The 18,069-nt window shown below is 36.4% G+C and overlaps 1 protein-coding gene across 1 annotated transcript; it reads right to left on the bottom strand.

Annotated features, from left to right (window-relative positions):
* Positions 1-4,746: 4,746 nt before the first annotated feature.
* Positions 4,747-5,573, bottom strand: LOC131065229 (small ribosomal subunit protein uS9). The gene has a single exon (XM_057999681.2). It carries the CDS (start codon positions 5,390-5,392, stop codon positions 4,961-4,963), a length of 432 nt encoding a protein of 143 aa, XP_057855664.1. The 5' UTR covers positions 5,393-5,573; the 3' UTR covers positions 4,747-4,960.
* Positions 5,574-18,069: the final 12,496 nt, after the last annotated feature.

Raw genomic sequence — 18,069 nt, 5'->3', positions numbered from 1 at the left:
AAACAAGGTCTCGTTTGTTGGAGCATGGAGACACTTGTTTATTTCAATTAGACGTTTGTGTTGAGCTTCATAGGATGTCAAAGACGAGTCTCTTGATCACTCATAGCTATATGTTTTGAAGGTTATAGATACTACTGTAAGTCTTGAAATGTTTATTGTTTGTAGCTATCATGGAGCATCGAATCATCTAACCTAAATAAAGATATTCATCATATTTCAAACAACCCTTACGATTTCTTTTGAAAAATCTTGCTATAAAAACCGTTGCACCATAATCTTAATTTAAACACTCGTCAAATCAACTTTGCAAAGATAAAAATTTAAGGTTTTCCTTGAGCGTTATCATGAAATTCTAGATCAAAATGGCTGTCTAAATTTTCAATTTTATGAAAAGAAAAAAAAAATGGGTTATCTTATGAAACAAGCTCATTTAAGAATCATACATTTAAGAATATCGTATTATATTGTATAAACATGTTCAAAAGACTATATATATTCTATAAAGTATGGTGAACAAACGATCACCTACTTTTAAAATACTAAAAAATTGTTTAACCTTTCTATAACTTCATTTGTTGTATACCTTTTCAAAAAGGAATTAACATGATTAAAGTAATACACAATAGTTTATAATACATACAAGAATAAATGAAAAAAAAACAACCTATCCCCTGTAATTACACGCATTAATAAATTGATTATTCAAGTGTCCAATCATCAAAGAAACGAACTTTTTTTTGTCTAAATACCTCCTGCAAGGAGTACGAGGTAGTCCCATACTGCTCTAACCCATCTGTAGACCCATAAACAGATGGCTGGCATCGTGGACTATAAAAGACCCTTTCCCTTTCCTTTCCTTTCTATCCGAAGATCAAGTAGTCTTTCAGATTTTATTTTAAAGCCTTATATAAAACAGAATGAATTAAAATCAATGAAGCAGAGAAGTAAAGGCGCAAACATGATTCAGTTCCAAAGAAAAATCCAAGACTAACAAGTCCAGCATGATCTAACACTCGTACGAAAAAGTAAACGCATATCTCTGTAATAGTAAAGGTAATGCCAAAGTCATCTGTTGCTCAATATAGATATGTTTGGAGATTTATCAAAACAAACTGGATAATTTGAAGGCTACAGAATACATGCACATTTGCAAGAGTGACGTTACTCTTATCCCCAAAGATAGAACCTTTACCATCAGATCTCTTGGCACAAGACAAACCCAAATGGGATTCACCAAACCTAAGATCCTGACTCTACAGTGTATCACGGCCTGCAAAATCCCCATGACAGGCACCATGGGAAACCCCATCAGTAAACCCATCTACCTCAACCAACCTGAGGCCCTCCTCTTGCAGTGTCAAAAAGAAAAACTCCACTTCCCCCAAACTTATCATTGCACCTATTTGAGCACAGAGTGATTGACTAGCTTTTCTTGGATTCCCTCAGTCACAACCTACATATGGAAGCATAGACAAGGGACGCTAGACATGTATGCAAAATATGGAAACATATTCAAGGCATGCTAAGTGTTTGACAGAATGCCTTCGACACCTGGTTTGATGCACTGAAATTATTGCAGAATATGCAAAAAAATAGATTTTCTTGTAGTAGATTTCTGGATAAGATCGTGTGCGAGTTTTTAGATCAACGTTTCGGATCACACTCCGTGATCCATCATCAGGATGCATGAGAGCACAAGAAGAAACGTTGATGGATCCTGATGATGGATAGCGGAATGTGATCCGAAACGTTGTTCTAAAAACTCGCACATGATCTTATCCGGAAATCTACTACAAGAAATTCTATGGATTGTGGAAATTTTATATCACTAGAAAAAACGTTTCTTTCTTCTTGTGCTCTTATGCATCCTGATGATGGATCACGGAGTGTGATCCGAAACGTTGATCTAAAAACTCACACACGATCTTATCCGGAAATCTACTACAAGAAATTCTATGGATTGTGGAAATCTTATATCACTAAAAAATAGATTTGTTAAAATATCTTGACAGACTTTCACGCAAATGCAACTAGCAGGTGTAAAGGCAGACAAAACCACCCTTACCAGCATTCTCTGCACTTATGTCAAAACAAAAACCTCAGATCAGAATATTATCATTCATGAAAGCATAATGGAAGGGCATCTTAACTGTTTGGCAGCACAACCAACAAAACACAAACTACTGCAAAGGAAAAAATACTGCCATGGTTAACAGGCTACACATCTGGTCTACGCTGCAAACACCCCACAACGACCATCTCCAACCAAAATATATGCATGCAAGCCACAACAAATCCATGGGCAAAACTGTCAAAAGACTGGCAAATTTATAAGCCTGCCATTTGACTGTTGAGCAGATACTTTCTTAGAGCATTTAAGTTGAAGGAAATGCATGCAACCAAAAAACCAAGCTTCCAAAACCACAAAAGATTAGCATTAGCTAACATGCATATTATGCATCATTGTTGCCACAATTTGATGTTAATGGCTGCAATCATTCCAATGGTTGTCCCTCTGTATCCGACAGCTATTTTAGACCGTAGCCATTTGACACTTGACAGGAGTTTAATGCACCCCATAGGGAAATGCCTATTGGCAAGTTATTTATCAAAAGATTAATACCTTAAAATCCATTCCAGCAGAAATGCAATCTGAGCCTTGATTGCAGCTTTATTTAATCATCTACAAGCTGTTTAGAAATATATCTCCCTAGATTTGTGCTTACTTTGTCAAAAGATGTAACGCCTATGAGCCTGTGGAAAAGGAAGGTTGGGGAGACAATGGAAGCTTAGTTGAGGGAGAAGATGTCAACGCCACCATTATCACTGTGGCAAGTTGTTAAAGGAAAAACAAAGTTAAGGAATTAATGAGTTGATATCAGTACAAACACATTTTCAAAATTTGAAGTATTAAATTTTTAAAAAATTGTCCATTGTGATTCTAGGGTTTAAATTATAAAATAAAAATATATTGTTTCCATAACTATTTCACCGCATGAGGTTCACGAGCATTTCATTGAAACAAAATCTGATGCTCTTATGACTACCATTTTTGATATGGGTTCTGTGGAGGTTATCAATGCAAGTAAAGGAGATGATAGGATGGGTGCCAAGGAACGGGAAGCACAAGATCAAGGTAGTCAATGTACATATTCCACTATTGGAGATGATTGCCAAATTGGCTCCAGTCAATCATACTTGATAACCCCTTCACAACTCATGTATGTGATTCTGCCTTCCGACTCTGATATAGGATTAAATATAAATAATGAAAAGGCAGACAAAAGTAGTCCAAGTCATGCTGAGGGGGTTAATTCTGAGAAGGGAGCGAGAAATGTATCCATTCACATGGATTCTCAAGTTTCAGAGTCAAGCAATAAAATATCCAGATAGGATCTTAGAAAGCAATTGGAGTTGGAAGAGGCTTGGAAGGCTGGGCTTGCTCCAGCAGATGTCAATGAAGATAGTTTAAAATCATCTGCTTGTTCATTGACAGCAATTCATCGATTAATAATGGAGAATTTAATGTTAACATCAAGAACATTCTCAGGAAGTAAATAAGTATCATACAAGAAAAGCACTGGCAATGGAAAAAGAGAACAAGATGTGAAAAGACGCACTGTCAAAGCAAAACAGTGAGGTTAAGGCTTCCAGATTCGTGTATGCTCGAACAGCTGCCAAACTCTCCACTGTTGAAAAACGCAAGGTAAAACTGTTACTGAGTTGCATTTCGATGGATCAATGAGTGAAAAGCACAAACAATCCACCAAGCTTGTCTTCCATTCCTAAAGACAGCAATGCCAGTGACCCCAGTTGTGCAGAGTCATGAGCTTCGGCACTGACTGCTGTGCTGAATCATATTAATACAGAGACTGGCAAAGTTAAAATGCCCAGTGATGCGCCCAAGGTTGATTTGATGGATAATTTCCCTCAGATGGAAGGTCTGGCTTCCATAATTTCAACTGGAATGAATCCATAAGCAATGGGAAAATTAGATGAACTAACTGACAAGAATATTTCAGGAAGTTTTGGTGCTTTGTTTAATCAAGAAGATAGAGCTTTCTTCGACGAAGCTCTAGCACAAAAAGAGTTGAAGCTTCAAGCTGTCAGTCAGAAATACTCCGAATTGTTTAAAAAACGGAAACCTGTCCAAGAAAATCTGATTGTTTGGCAAGCTAGAAACACAATTGATATCTACTGGTGGTTGAGGATTCATGAAAATCTGTAAGAAAAGTTGCAATTCTGGAAGTGTGTCATCTTGTTTTCGTCTTCTCAAAGATTAGTAACAATGAATATCGATAACCGAGATTTGGTACTAAGCTTCGTTTTGAAGAGCCTGATCCATTGATTGCTAACCCTGGTATATTCCAGAATGATCAATGTTGCAAATTTCTGTTGATAACACAGATATAATGATCAGAATTGCCCTTAGTGGAAGAACTGTCCTTGATGTGGATGGCAAAATCAAATAGGGTTCATGATCGCTAAAGTTATTCCAAGAGATTAAAAATAGTCTTTCCCACATGTTGCAAAAGCATTTAATTAAGTGAATAAATAAGAGCATGGTATATGACGGAGAGTAAAAAGAATACTGTTGTCACAATAAGGGCAATGCAATTCTTCTATAGCTTTTATTGAACATTTCAACAACAAAATGAATATAATCTTCAGAGCATTTAAGAAGTTTTCAATGTCAAACCAAAGCGCAGGATCCTCGGGTCCCAAGGTCCAATTCGGCAACAAAAATTATCAATAAGGAAAAAGATATATATTTTTGAAAAAATTATCCGAACATTTAAAAAGTTTTCAATAACAAAAAAAAGTACAGAATCCTAATAAATATTAGGGCCAACTGAAATATCAAGCCCCCAGGTCCAGTATGTTGACAAAAACTATCAATAAGAAAATATATATCTTTTCTCAGAACCGGGAAGATGAAATCAAAAAAACCGCAAGCAATTTAACGGTATGACTTCTGGAAACGGGCACGCGCACCGCGACCACCGAACTTCTTGGGCTCGCAACGGCGGGGATCAGCGACGAGCAATGTGCGGTCATAGCGGCCGAGAATGTCCTTAATCTCCTTCTTGGCCTGCTCGTCCACGTATTTCTGATAGAAGGCAACGAGGGCCTTCGCCACGCTCTGGCGGATGGCGTAGATCTGCGAGGTGTGACCGCCGCCCTTCACTCGGATGCGCATATCGACACCACTGAAGCGCTGGCGGCCCAGCAGCAGGATGGGCTCGAAGGCCTTATAGCGCAGGATCTCTGGCTCCACCAGCTCTATCGGGCACCCATTAATCTTTATCAATCCTCGCCCGCGCTTGCAATGGGTCACAGCCACCGCCGTCTTCTTCCGCCCAAAGCACTGCACTGACTCCACTGCGGCCATTACTGGATCAAAAAAATCTCCTCTCTGCTGTCCAAAACCCTAGAGCATTCTTTCTCCTCTCTGTGCCTTTCAAAACCCTAGAACCTGCTTTCACCGTTCGCTTTTAATGGTGCACTGTTCTAGCCTATATTGTGCCAAGGCATATAAATTCACTAAAAACTAAGTCAAATTAAAAAATAATTATGAATGAAAATAAATGAATGAAGGAATGAATTTTAATGGCTTTTATGAGACCCCATGATTTAAGGGACCAAGATACAAATTAATCCATTTTCAGGTTCTTTTCTATGTCAATTTATCTATTATGAATTTTTAGTAAGAAACTCGTTGTTTTGTGAATCTTTCTCTTCAAAGAGTTCATTCAAACTGTCCTCCTTTAATTTGTTATCAAACTGATTAAGAATACCTTCATATGTTGTACACTCCTTGATGAAATGCCATTCTGATTCTATTCCCTTCTTGTTGCAAAAAATGCATATCCTCTCTTCCCAGTCTTCTTTGGGCACCTTCCTTCCATCTACTAGTTGCACATCGCAAATGATGAGATCCAGTCTTAATTGTACAATTAAAATTTTGGCCTTTTCTTTGATCGCAAATCCCAAATAAACTTTTTCATCATGCTCCCAAGTAGGGTAAAATTCTTTAATATAGTGTGTGTGTTTTTTCTGCCTAGTTGTTTTGTCCACATGGCACTCTTGAATTTTCTAGCACCCACCTTTTTATCTCCTCTTAAGTGTTAGGGGATCCCTACAGGTTTATGCCCCACTTGTTCATCCATTTGCCATTTTGTTTCTTCTAGGTCTTTTTCCTACGACTTAGCTCCTCTCCAACAATCATTTTGGGCCAGCGTTGCTTATCCATATTTTCAACCTTTTTTAAGTAACATAACAACCGAGATCGCTAAAGCTTCAATTGGAAACATACCAACCTCTACAAGAAGGTTCTCATAAAGTACAGTTGATTTGACTTTTAGGCTGCTAGTGATTAGATGTTTTTGAATTCTTTCAATCTATCGTCATTTGTTATTTGACATGCTATTCCCCCATACTTCACACCCATAAAGGATAGCTGGTACCACTAACAAGCCGAAAAGGGCTCTCTTTGTCTTCCAGTCCCACAACTCTGCTTTCCTACATCTATTCTGAAGAAAGTATGATGATTTTCATCCTCTTTGGATCCTCTTTGATCTACATGTCTCCCAACTGAGTCTATTATGAAAATCAATTCCTAGGTATTTGTATTCCACCACCATCTCCAAGGGGTTGCCCTCAAAGATAAATTTTACCTACTGCTTCTTCCTTTTCAAGAAAAAGATCAATGACTTTGGTTTTGTTGGTATTCACTTGCATTCCAGCTTCCTGGCAAAAGAGTTCAAGAGCCCTCAAATGTTCTCTCAAACCGTGTGCAGAATTAGCAATAAGAATAAGGTCATTTGCATATAACAACAACTTAACCACGTACCCTGCCAATTGGATACCATCCTCATTATTATTGTTTAACCACTCTCCAAGTTTATTGATAAAAGTAAAGTGTAATGGCATGGGCATGTAAAACAAGGTTGAGTTGTTAGGAGGAGGTTCCTACCAAATGAGTCAGTGGTGATCTTGCGATCTTGATATGTAAACAAATGGACAGTGTCATTAGTTAGATGAAGTATGAAATGTTTGAAAATTGTAGCAATTTGTTATTAAATTATTTTTACCATGCATTTGTAAAGGATGGTTTTGAATATGTCACAAAATTTGATACAAAATATTGAATCTATAGGAATTAATTTTTTGATTAGGAATAATGAAATATATCATAATTTTCATTAAAATCACTAATATAAAAATAAAAAAATAAAATAGATATTAGATTAAAAATGGAATTAAGAGCAACAACAATGAGAACATCACAAAGATATTAAAATAATATCCAATTTGGAAAACCCTTTCAATATAAATATAACACTAAATAGAGGTCAGATAATGTATTTACCCAACAATTAAGTAGTAAATATGTTTGAGATTGATCGAAATTTTTTGTGTCATTAACAACCCTCTTCAAGAGATTTTCAAACAAACCGAATATACTCCTTAACCTAGTGATAATAAAATAATTACTCAAGAATTAAATTTGAAGAATTTTGATTTGAGTAAGACCTCCAAATAGTATTCAGAAATCATGGGAAACCTCTAAATGAGTGGTATTTATGTACTTTTTTATGCACTATAAAACAATAAAACATAATCATTTTGCATTGTAAATGTAGAACTTTCAACATGATTAAAGTAAGTTTTTAAATTCATATTTATAACATTTTTTTTTTAAAGTATTTATTTCTATCTTTAATCTTCTTTGGTTGTCATCCTCTTACTTGTACAATTTTTTGCTTTTAGTTTTTTAGTTTGAGTTTTTTACTTTTTATTTCTAATGATGCATCACTTTACGATATTAAAGTGCCTCTAAGATAGGCATTTATCACTTTCTAATATGCAAATTTTCTTTGGTGAGGTGTTGGTTGTGTTTTGCTATGAATGACTATGGTTATCAGTGATTTGAGACACTTATAGATTGATGATTTCATTGACAATCTGAGGTGTGGGATTTAAAGCCTATTTTAAAATCCTTGATATTGAAGTAAAGACAAAGTAGACGACTCTTAAATCAAATGTCTTCATATAAGATAGCTACTATTAATTGTGTGTTGTTGCATTGCAAGGACCTATCAACGAGTTAATTCTAAGATAGTTTTATTGAGACATTTCTACAATATTATGCATATATATATGTTAGACTGCTTCAACAATAACAAAGCCCCCTTTAAGAAAAATTTGTCTACAAATCTTGAATTATTATTTTCTAAACTTATTATTCATAAATTCTATGGCTTTTGAGAGCTCAAAGACCAATGTCCTAGGTATCTATTATTTTTATTATAGAACATTCTCAAATACAAACTTGATAATAATTATTTGTCACCTAAAAATGTACATAAAGCATCATATTTTGCTTGTATTCTCCTAACTAAAACTACTTCTATAAATCACTTATCATTGAAAGAATTATACTCCAACTAAAGTGTTAGAAATTCCTAGGTTCATCCTTCCACCTTTATAGAGAGTCTAAAGGAAAAATAATTTGAGTTGGAAGACCACCCAATATCCTCATTGTAACCCTCTATTGTGTAAACATAGCTCTATAATTATTCTTATGTTCTTGTTTTGACAAGATTGGCAAAAAAGAAGTTGAAAAGGGGAATACAATTTAACAAAGAACACGATGGCGTGGAACAAGGGAAGTATGATAGAGAATTATGTATTTTAATTTGGTATTTTGTTGTTACTATAATTCTAACGGCTACCAAAGGTATCTTCACATATAATGAATACTAGTAGTCATAACATCTTTGAATTGTGCGTCGAATTTATTAACAATTTTGTCCAATTATATAGTCTCTTGCACTTTCAAAATTCAGATGGAAAAGTATAGATTAGGTATGTGAACCGTTAGACAAAATGCCTAAAAAAATGTGGTCTCATGAATGCAATAATTTCATAGTATGAATGAAATATTGTAATGGGTGAAAATTAGGGTTTCACCATAAAATGTAGTAAAAACCACTAATTTTGCTTAATTACCATCACATTAGGGAAAGATAGGAATTTGATTGATCTAAGCCTAATAGACTTAGATTCTGATTTGATTCTGGGCCTCCTTAATGGGGCTCTTCTTTCCCTTGAAATTGAATTTTATTTTTGAATTGTAAAGGATTAGGGTGAAATAGTGAATTATTGAAGAGATCGGACATAAATAGTGAGCTATGGTTGTCGCATGAAGCCACAAACTTGGATCTGATCAAAGCAATATGATTAGGATCCACTCCCTTAAATTATGCCTTAATTGTTGGGACTGTGGTGGTAGTCACCATGGTCCTCTGAATTTCTCACTGTCAAAAGGTGAACATGTTTGTCTCTACGAATCACATTGTTCCTCTGAAACACAATTTTGCACTTGTTCCTGCACATAGTGAAAAGGGGAAAATTGTTGGGAATAGGGGTTTGCCAAAGTCGAACCTCGGTTTAGGAATTAACCTTGAATTAAATAATGCAAATACTGAAATAAATACTGGAAAGATATACCTCGGTTCTGCAATTGTTGATGATGATGCTTTGTTCTTTCAATGTAATCACATATGTTGTATGAAATGAAATGAACATGATAAAACCCTAACCACACACACATGCTTGCATATGAATGATGTAATTTTGCTCCACAATGGTTGAATGAAGAATATGCAACCTTGAATATCTCTGAAAATGCTTGATAATGAATGCTTCACGAATGCAAGAGTGTTAGGAATTGATAATGAATGCTTCATGGATGATTGAGTGTTAGGATGAAATTAGGTTGATCAAATGTCTTTATATAGGGGTATCTAGGTAAATTATCGATTAGGCCAACCTCCAACAATCATGTAGAGCTAAATTCCCACTAGAGAGATATGACCCCTACCCTAATCCAAATTTGGGCCCCATTGAGAGGGACCATGGTGTTGTGAGTCATGGGCCTTCTAAAAAAGGGACCAAAATAAGCTTTAGGTAAAAGGGGTACCTCACCAGGGAATCCGTCAATGGGTGTTCATGGCATCAGAATAGGAGAATAGACACAAAATGGACCTTGATAGGTGATAAGGATAAGACACAATAAAGTAGGAGCACAAACACGAGGTATAAATTGGCTCAGTGACAATTTACGATGCTACGTTTAGCCCCCACTTTGACAGGAGTATGAGCCTATGCTAATACTCGTGGTAAAGTAGATGAAAGAGAGGAGCAATTAGGAGCACAATCACAAGGAGTATAAGAAATCACCCAATCATAGGATCTTAACTCACTCAATCGCATGCAAGGGCACACAAAACAAGACAAAAACAAAAAGGAAAACAAAGACAAACAAAGACAAAAAGGCAAAAGACACACAACACAAAAGTTAAAGACCAAAAACAAGACCTCAAGTCAACTAGCCGAAGAGACCTCAATATCAAAATGTCTCAAATACTAATATCACTCTTGAAAATTCCATATCAAGAACAAAAGTGATCACATAAAAAGAGCAAGAGAATGCATCATCCATGAACTACAAATAGCAAAGTTATGAGCTCATTAGAAGAAAGTAAGAAGCATGGATACATGTTCTAGATGTGTTTTTCTAGGTGATCCATGTTGGGGAGGAGAGTAGGAATAGTCTAGTTGTGTTTTTCTAGTTCCATTAATCCTCGTGTGTGTGTGCAAGTGATGTCTAATTTCACACGTTAAGCACCTTGTATAAGAGTTTTTTTTCTCTAGTTTCGAGCATGTAATGTAACCTGTGTAAGACATGAAATGAAAATGCAAATGCGTGTTTGGTATTAGAAAAATCTCATGTAAGAGTTTGTTTGCTCCGGTTTCGAAAATGTGTAACCCTGAGTAAGACAAATATATGCTTGGTTTCAAGGGCATCTCGTGTCAGAGTTCTTTTACTCTGGTTTCAATAATGTGCGCCCCCTCTAAGATATATATAAATTTTGTGGCTAGTTTTGAGCATGAAGCATCTCATGTAAGATTTTGTTTGCTTTAGTTTTGAGAATGAACACCATGTTTAAGACATGCAAAAAAATAGTACAATATAGTACAAAGAGGGAAATATGTATGCCCCCCCTTAATATGTCAACATAGCCCTATGTTGATGTCTTAAGGAAGCTAGAAACAAGGATACCCAACCTTCAACACCAAGGAGATATCCTTTTAGGCAACGATTTTCATAAATCCAAGCTAAAGAGACAATACTCTTACAAGAAAGAATAAGATAGTTGAAAAAGAGATATCTTGCAACAAGTGTAAAGAGGATCCTTGGAGGAGAAGAGATATTTTCTCAAAATACATCTACCACCAAGAGGATATTTTGAACAAACATAACATCTTCTACCAAAAGAAAGGGAGGAGAACAAGAATGCCTACATTCCTCCTATTGCTAGGTAAAGGGGATTCTTGATGAAGGATGACACACTTTTAACCCTTAGTGAGGGGTTTGTTTATAATAGATATGCATTGCCAAGTGTAAAAGAGGTTGTAGTCAAGGACACACACCTCTTGTATAAGAGATAATCCTTGAGCAAACAACAACTTCACACAAGGAACAACATAAAATTATAAGCAAACACCACTCAACAAAGGATAAGTAGATCCTTAGAAAGGGTAAGAGAGATCAGTGCCCCCAAAGAGACAATAAGAAGAATTACACAACCTCTATGGAGAGATTATAGATAAGAAAATGTACGATGTACTCACATGAAGAAATATTCGATGCAAGAAAAGACATCAAGATATGCTAAATGCAACTCTAAAGAATAGGTAATCTTCAAAGAAAAAGAGAGAATTAGAAGAAGGATCACAAAATCCCCTAAGGAGAGATTAGTCATAGAAGACATACCATTCCATGCAATACATGACATCAAATTATGAAAAACACAACCCCTAGAAGGAAGAGTGATACCTTAGATAGAGAGAAAATAGGAGAAGATTCTTTCCCCCAAGCATAGAGGCAAGATTGAATTATGTTGCTGCCCCAAGATATTTGTAATTAAAACGACATCAACTCTTATGACAAAAAGCCCCCAATGGAGTTAACTACTAGTGTCATAGGGTGAGGAGAAACATGAAGGGTAAATGGAAGTGCTAAGGCACTACCTCTTCACCAAGGAAGAGTGAAAGATCGGTTGTAAGAGCTATGTGAGCCCTATCATAGAGATCTTGAACAAATGTTTTAAATTCTTTACATTTTCCAAGAGAATGATAATAACTACAATGAAAAAGACAATGTGCACCACCTTCCTTATGCTTAGAATTATGATTAATTTTAATGGAAGGAAAGACAACATTCTTATCATATTTCAATCTCCAAAAGATTCTCATAGCTAATTTCTCTTGGTCATCAATAGGATTAGATCTTGTCTCTTGAGATGTAGGACAAGGATTGTTAGAATAAAATGGATTGTCATCTATGATTTTAATAGTTCCATTATCAACTAGTTCTTGCATATTTTTTTTTAAATCTAGACAATCGTTAGTATGGTCATGAGTTTGATGATATAAACAAAAAGGAGTGATTGAGGAAGAAGCACCTTTAGATGGACGATATTTTCAATGCCTTGCAATACACTCCTTAAAATTTTGAACCCTAAGGATATCATCCATAGGTGAATGATGAGAATGCCTAGCCCTTCGGTACTAGTTTGTTTAGGAGGGTTTATAGGGACTTTAATTCCTTGTTCAAATTTTACAAGTCTTTGTCCTCTAAAACCTTGTTTTGATATTATGTTGTAGCCACTCCTATAAGTATGTTTTAATTGAGAAGAATAAGGAGTATTATAGTGAATCTCTTTAAAATTTATAGTGTAAGTATATTTAGAAGGAACAAAAGGAAAATTAGATGAAGAAGGAATATATTGTGTAGGGAGATTCTCCTTTCTATCATCATGCATATCCTTTTTGATGGATTGGGAAGGAAGATCCTTATCTTCTAAGGCCTCACATTTACTTAATGTTATGTGGGGAGATAGATCATGAATGAAATGCATAACATCATCTTCTCTACAAATGTTTTGATTGTTAAGATAGGCTCTAGGAGAATAAGGGGGGTATAGAGAGACTGAAATACCAATATTTTGAGCTTCCCCCCTTGCGCTAGGGGTATGTGTATGAGAAGAATATGGGGACATTTTTCTCTTCAATGATTGCTCTCTACTAGAGAGATCATTGATAGGAGTATTAGCTTTGTTGGTGCCCAAAACCACATATTGGAAAACTTAAGTATTTGCCAAGCCCCTTAACTGATCCAACTAGCCTTGGCCAACGAATAGGGATGGTCAAAGACCAAATCCCTCTGCACTTAAGGCTCCATTGAACCTAGGCGGGTATCCCTCTCCCTCTCAAGCACAAAAAGAGTTATTTAAATTGGATTTAAACTTTGCTAAGGCAACTCTTTGCAAGAATGGCAATAATTTCTTGCGACTACTGAGTGCTTTTATTTGAATGCTTTTGAAATTGAAAACTGAATGTAAAGATAATTGTGTATAAAGATTGTTGTATTTTGGAAATAAAATGCTTTCAGGACATTCAAGAAATATGCAATAGAATAAGTCAAAAGGTTTCAGAAGAATTTTTTTCTCTCAAGGACCTTATGCATATCAAATCAGAATCTCAAAGAATGAATAACAGACCAGTGCCTCTATCTCAGAATATATATGATACTTTGTGGACAAACAACTTTATCAACTCAGGAGACAATATTAATAATCATTATAATGGTTCAATATGTGTCACATAAAAAATAAGAACCCAATCTCACATTTAATGTAATAGCATGTGATTCACATTAAAACAAATCCTTAAACAGATTTATCAAGAGGACAAAGAATGTTTCATCAACACAGAAAGTAGAAAATGCATTTGAAGTAGAAACAATGAATCTTGTATATTAATCTCTGAGAAATGATAGTACACAAAAGATACACTTAAAGATACTTCATTACAATTTGCTTGCACAAAAATGATACTTCTTCTTCCTATAAAAATTCCTAATACATACGACTTTCAGTCCGTACAGCAGTATGATGTTCCCCCCCAAAAAACTGTGACCTGTTTGATACAAAATGACTCAATACAAATACATATGCTGAAAGACATGAATGAAAGGACACTCCCTTTCATTATCTTAACAACTAACTGAACAGTAATTAAAAAGCCTAACTAAGATATCAATTACATTACACAAACTAAAACACAACACTAAGACTTTTGATCCAGCCGCTGTCCACATTTTTTAATATGCCGCAGGTAGCCTAGATCCTTGTATGTTGTAGCGTTGAAGATCGCATGCTTGGTTGCATTCTCAATCACATAAAAATTCTCCAACTGATCGTTCATTTCGTTCATGTCAAGGACATCTGCTCTGGCGATGGCTTGGGCTGAACTAAGCATAGACTTGCACTCAAAGATCCATACAATTTTGTCTTTGATCACACCTGCATCATCTACCAAACTAGGAACCCCATGCTGAACAATTTGTTGGCATTCATCAAATTCAGACTTTAATTCCATTGTAATTTCCTCATGTGTAACAAGCAGACCTTGCACCTTCTTCTTTATTTTATCTCTAGTCGATGCATCGTGTAACAACATGTCGAGTCTATCTCAAATTTTGGTGTGTGAAACTATATTGTCCATGTTCCTTTGATATTCATCCCATAATTCGTTCAATGATTTCTCCATATTGTCATATCTCCTACTTAGCAACACACAAGCGATATCGACCCTAATGCTTCTCATCTCTTTTTTCAACTGATTGTGTTAATAAGATAGCTTTTCAATTTTTTTCTTCCATTGGCCTCCTGAATCTGTAATTTGGGGAACCGGATGCCCACTCCTCTTAAGGGTCTCTTCATATAAAGCCTTACACTTGTTCTTCTCTGCTATCTCATGTTTCATTTGTGCCTTATTGAATTTTGAAATATTAATGCCCATGTCAGCTGTGACCATGGGATCTACTTCTCCAACTTTCAAGGTCATCATGTGACCAAAAGCTTTATCTACATCAATGATTTTTGGCCTTTTATTAGGAGGATATAAGGCCCACAATAACATTTCTTCCTCCTTTGGATCATATCTTGATCCAATAAAAATATCCTACACTCCTTGGATGTTCAATTTCATATCCTTATTATCTGAATGTAACAAAGAATCAAAAATAAATGAAGCACTCAAGTCCCATCTTGGAAACATAATTATTCCTGCCTCTACTAGCGATTGCCTGCCCTTTTGCGGGTTCATAGTCTCAACTTCTATGTCAATGTCTTTCTTCAACCTCTTCATCATTTCTACTTCATTCTTAGGGGTAACATTTGGCACTGCTTCCCTTAATTTCTTACCCTTGAAGAGGTACAAGAATGATTTGAATTCCTTAGACTTAATGAATTGATCATCAGATACAAAAGAAACATGTTCTACCATTCTTTCATCTATTTCTGTATTTAGAGCAACAATAAGTCTATTCCCTGCTTCTGAGTCCTTCTTCTTCTCAAGTGCACGGATCTTGGAGACTACTTCATTTTCCCCTGAATCACTTTGGGCTAATTCTCCATCCATCTTTTCTAGTCTTTGCCTTCTTTCCTCTAGCTTCTTTTCCAGGGTCCCCATAACTTCTGCAAGCTCTTCCACATCCTTATTTTTGCACATGTCTTCAAATTCATCTTTCTGATGGAAGTAGTTTCCCAACTCTTGTCTTTTCCTGCTTGAATGGATGTAACCCTTAGGATTATAGTGTGCTCTAGATGCATGCTGAAACAAGTTGTATTCATCCACCAACTTCCTGTCAATGGCCTCATATGCCCTGGTTGATACAATTTTAAAATCCTAAAAGTGAAGTGTGCCAGGGAGGAAAGATTTCTTGTGTGCTCCTCCAAAATGTTTGGCATTAGACACACTTAACTGCCTTACAATTTCCAAGAAGGCAATCCTGTCTGGTGCAGGCTTTGGTAGCACATATGGATAACCCTCAAATCCATAGCATCAAACAAAAGTGAAATTTTGGCACGAGTACCAATCACCCCAGTTGTGATTGACCATTGGATTTTGGTGCTCGTGAGGCCTAAGAAACTTCTTGACCTCCTTACAAAATGATCCTTGTCGAGGCTCGCCAAAGAGCAAGAAAACTGGTTTGACAAAGAATTCCTCAAATTTGAGGTAATGAGAATTCACAAATATATAATCCCAAAGGGGAACCCATAATTGCACTGGTTGCTCCTTTCCATCCTTCCCAACTGTATTTACATTCAATTCTTCCTGCCATAACCCTCTAAGTTTCCCATAAAATAAAACAATATGCATTAATAATGAATAGTGCTTGAAATATTTGTCTGGATTATCCTTCAGGTTCAAGAAACCTTCATGCAATCTGTCTATCAAGTATGAAGTGAAGTCAAAAACCCTGGGCTCATGCCTCTGAATTTCTGCTGCTAGAACCAATAGTCCTATGTTTGCCACATCAGGAGCTTCAACTCCTCCCACCTGACCACAAGCCATATATGTATATTGCAGATACTTCTTGAAAATAGTCATGTCATAAGGAGGACCATCTTCCTCTGTTAGTCTCCCCTTCTTTGCTTTGTGGACAGCGAGGTTCCAACCTTGGTATGTAGTGCGTGTACTCCTCTTCCAAATCTACAAAAGATAAAGGCACATCTGCCTCCAAATCTACTACAAAAACTTCCTAAACTGTAGCCTTTGCAAAGTGCACTAGAGCAGTCCCATCAGACAACATAATGCATCGCTTATTTCCATCATAACGTCTTACTAAAAGCTTCAACAAATCAATATTCACAAACACATTGGGTACTACAAGTTTACCTAGTCCAGTTTTCCATGGGTTTGAAATTGGCATGGGATCATCCCTGCGGAAGTAATGGAAAAGGAACAACTCCTGTCCTTGCACTGTGGTGAATACATCTCCAATCTCTCTGTATCTATCCTCCAACTGGTCGCAAATAGGCAAATTTACCTTAGCTCTGCGTGACTTGGCTCCTGGAGATCCCATTTGATCTATCATGTCCTGATTTAGCTTTCTTCGAACCTCGCTGACCTCACCCTTTGATTTCTTTGTCATGGTACTGGATATTTCGGCAACCTTTCGCTTCCCTTTTGAGCTTGACCCCTCCATCTCTACAAATTCCTTCACTCTATGTTCAGTAACTCATAAATTTTCTCAATAAGCACTTGATATCTTTCTGCAATAAATTCGTGAGAAGTGTTGCTCTGCAATACTGGCTATATGTCCCAAGGAGTCGAATCTTGCAATTGATTATTGCAAATCCTGATGGATTTACTTCATGCGGCAACAGATCTACTCAATTGTTGCATTTAATGGAAACCATTTTGTCAGTTATTCTTCATCAAGATGTCCGACGGCTAATCGATGAGACTTCTCCCGATGATTCAAATGTTTGGTGCCATTTGTTATGACTTTACCGCTTTTTGCTTTTTGATCGGCACAAACTATCCCGACCCACTTATCGGGTCTTGGGATATCAATTTTTTCTTTATCTTGATGGTTCATTTCATTCAATGGGCATCACTTCAGTCTCGACTTTGTCTTTTGTTTTAATGCTCCATCGGCATAACTCTCCCCGATGCATTCGCCCTTGGTTTCCTTTTATTTAACTCATTGGGTGTCGGCATAGTTTATTTCATGTCCCTCCGATGCCCTGATGATCTCAATATTCCAATCCACATTCTGACTAAGACCACCCCGTTATCGACATAACTTATCCCGAGGAACTCCTCGCACTTACCATTTGCCTAAATGGTCCTATCGGGTTTCAATATAACGTAAAAGTTCTTCTTCCAATGTCCCGATGAATCCTCATTAGATGCTTTCTTTATCGGTATAACTCATGTTGATGCCCCCTCAAGTGCTTCTATCTTCATCGGGGGTCAGAATATCCTTTTTCTATTCCTCCCGAAGTCTCGATGAGTTCCCGGTGCGCTTTTGTGTTTTATGTTTCCGAGTTTGTTTTATTGGTATAGGTAATACCGATAGCTCCACCTTTCGATTCTCCATGTCATTGGGGATCAGTCTAGCTATTTCTGCATTACTCCAAT

Source organism: Cryptomeria japonica, chromosome 2 (genome assembly GCF_030272615.1).
Source record: "Cryptomeria japonica chromosome 2, Sugi_1.0, whole genome shotgun sequence".
In the NCBI taxonomy this organism is placed as follows: Eukaryota; Viridiplantae; Streptophyta; class Pinopsida; order Cupressales; family Cupressaceae; genus Cryptomeria; species Cryptomeria japonica.
Note: the sequence above shows the minus strand (reverse complement) of the source record. Positions and strands in the feature narration are given on the sequence as shown.

Coding starts and splice junctions, on each gene's coding strand:
- LOC131065229 (XM_057999681.2), bottom strand. CDS start 5,392: ATGGCCGCAGTGGAGTCAGTGCAGTGCTTTGGGCGGAAGAAGACGGCG.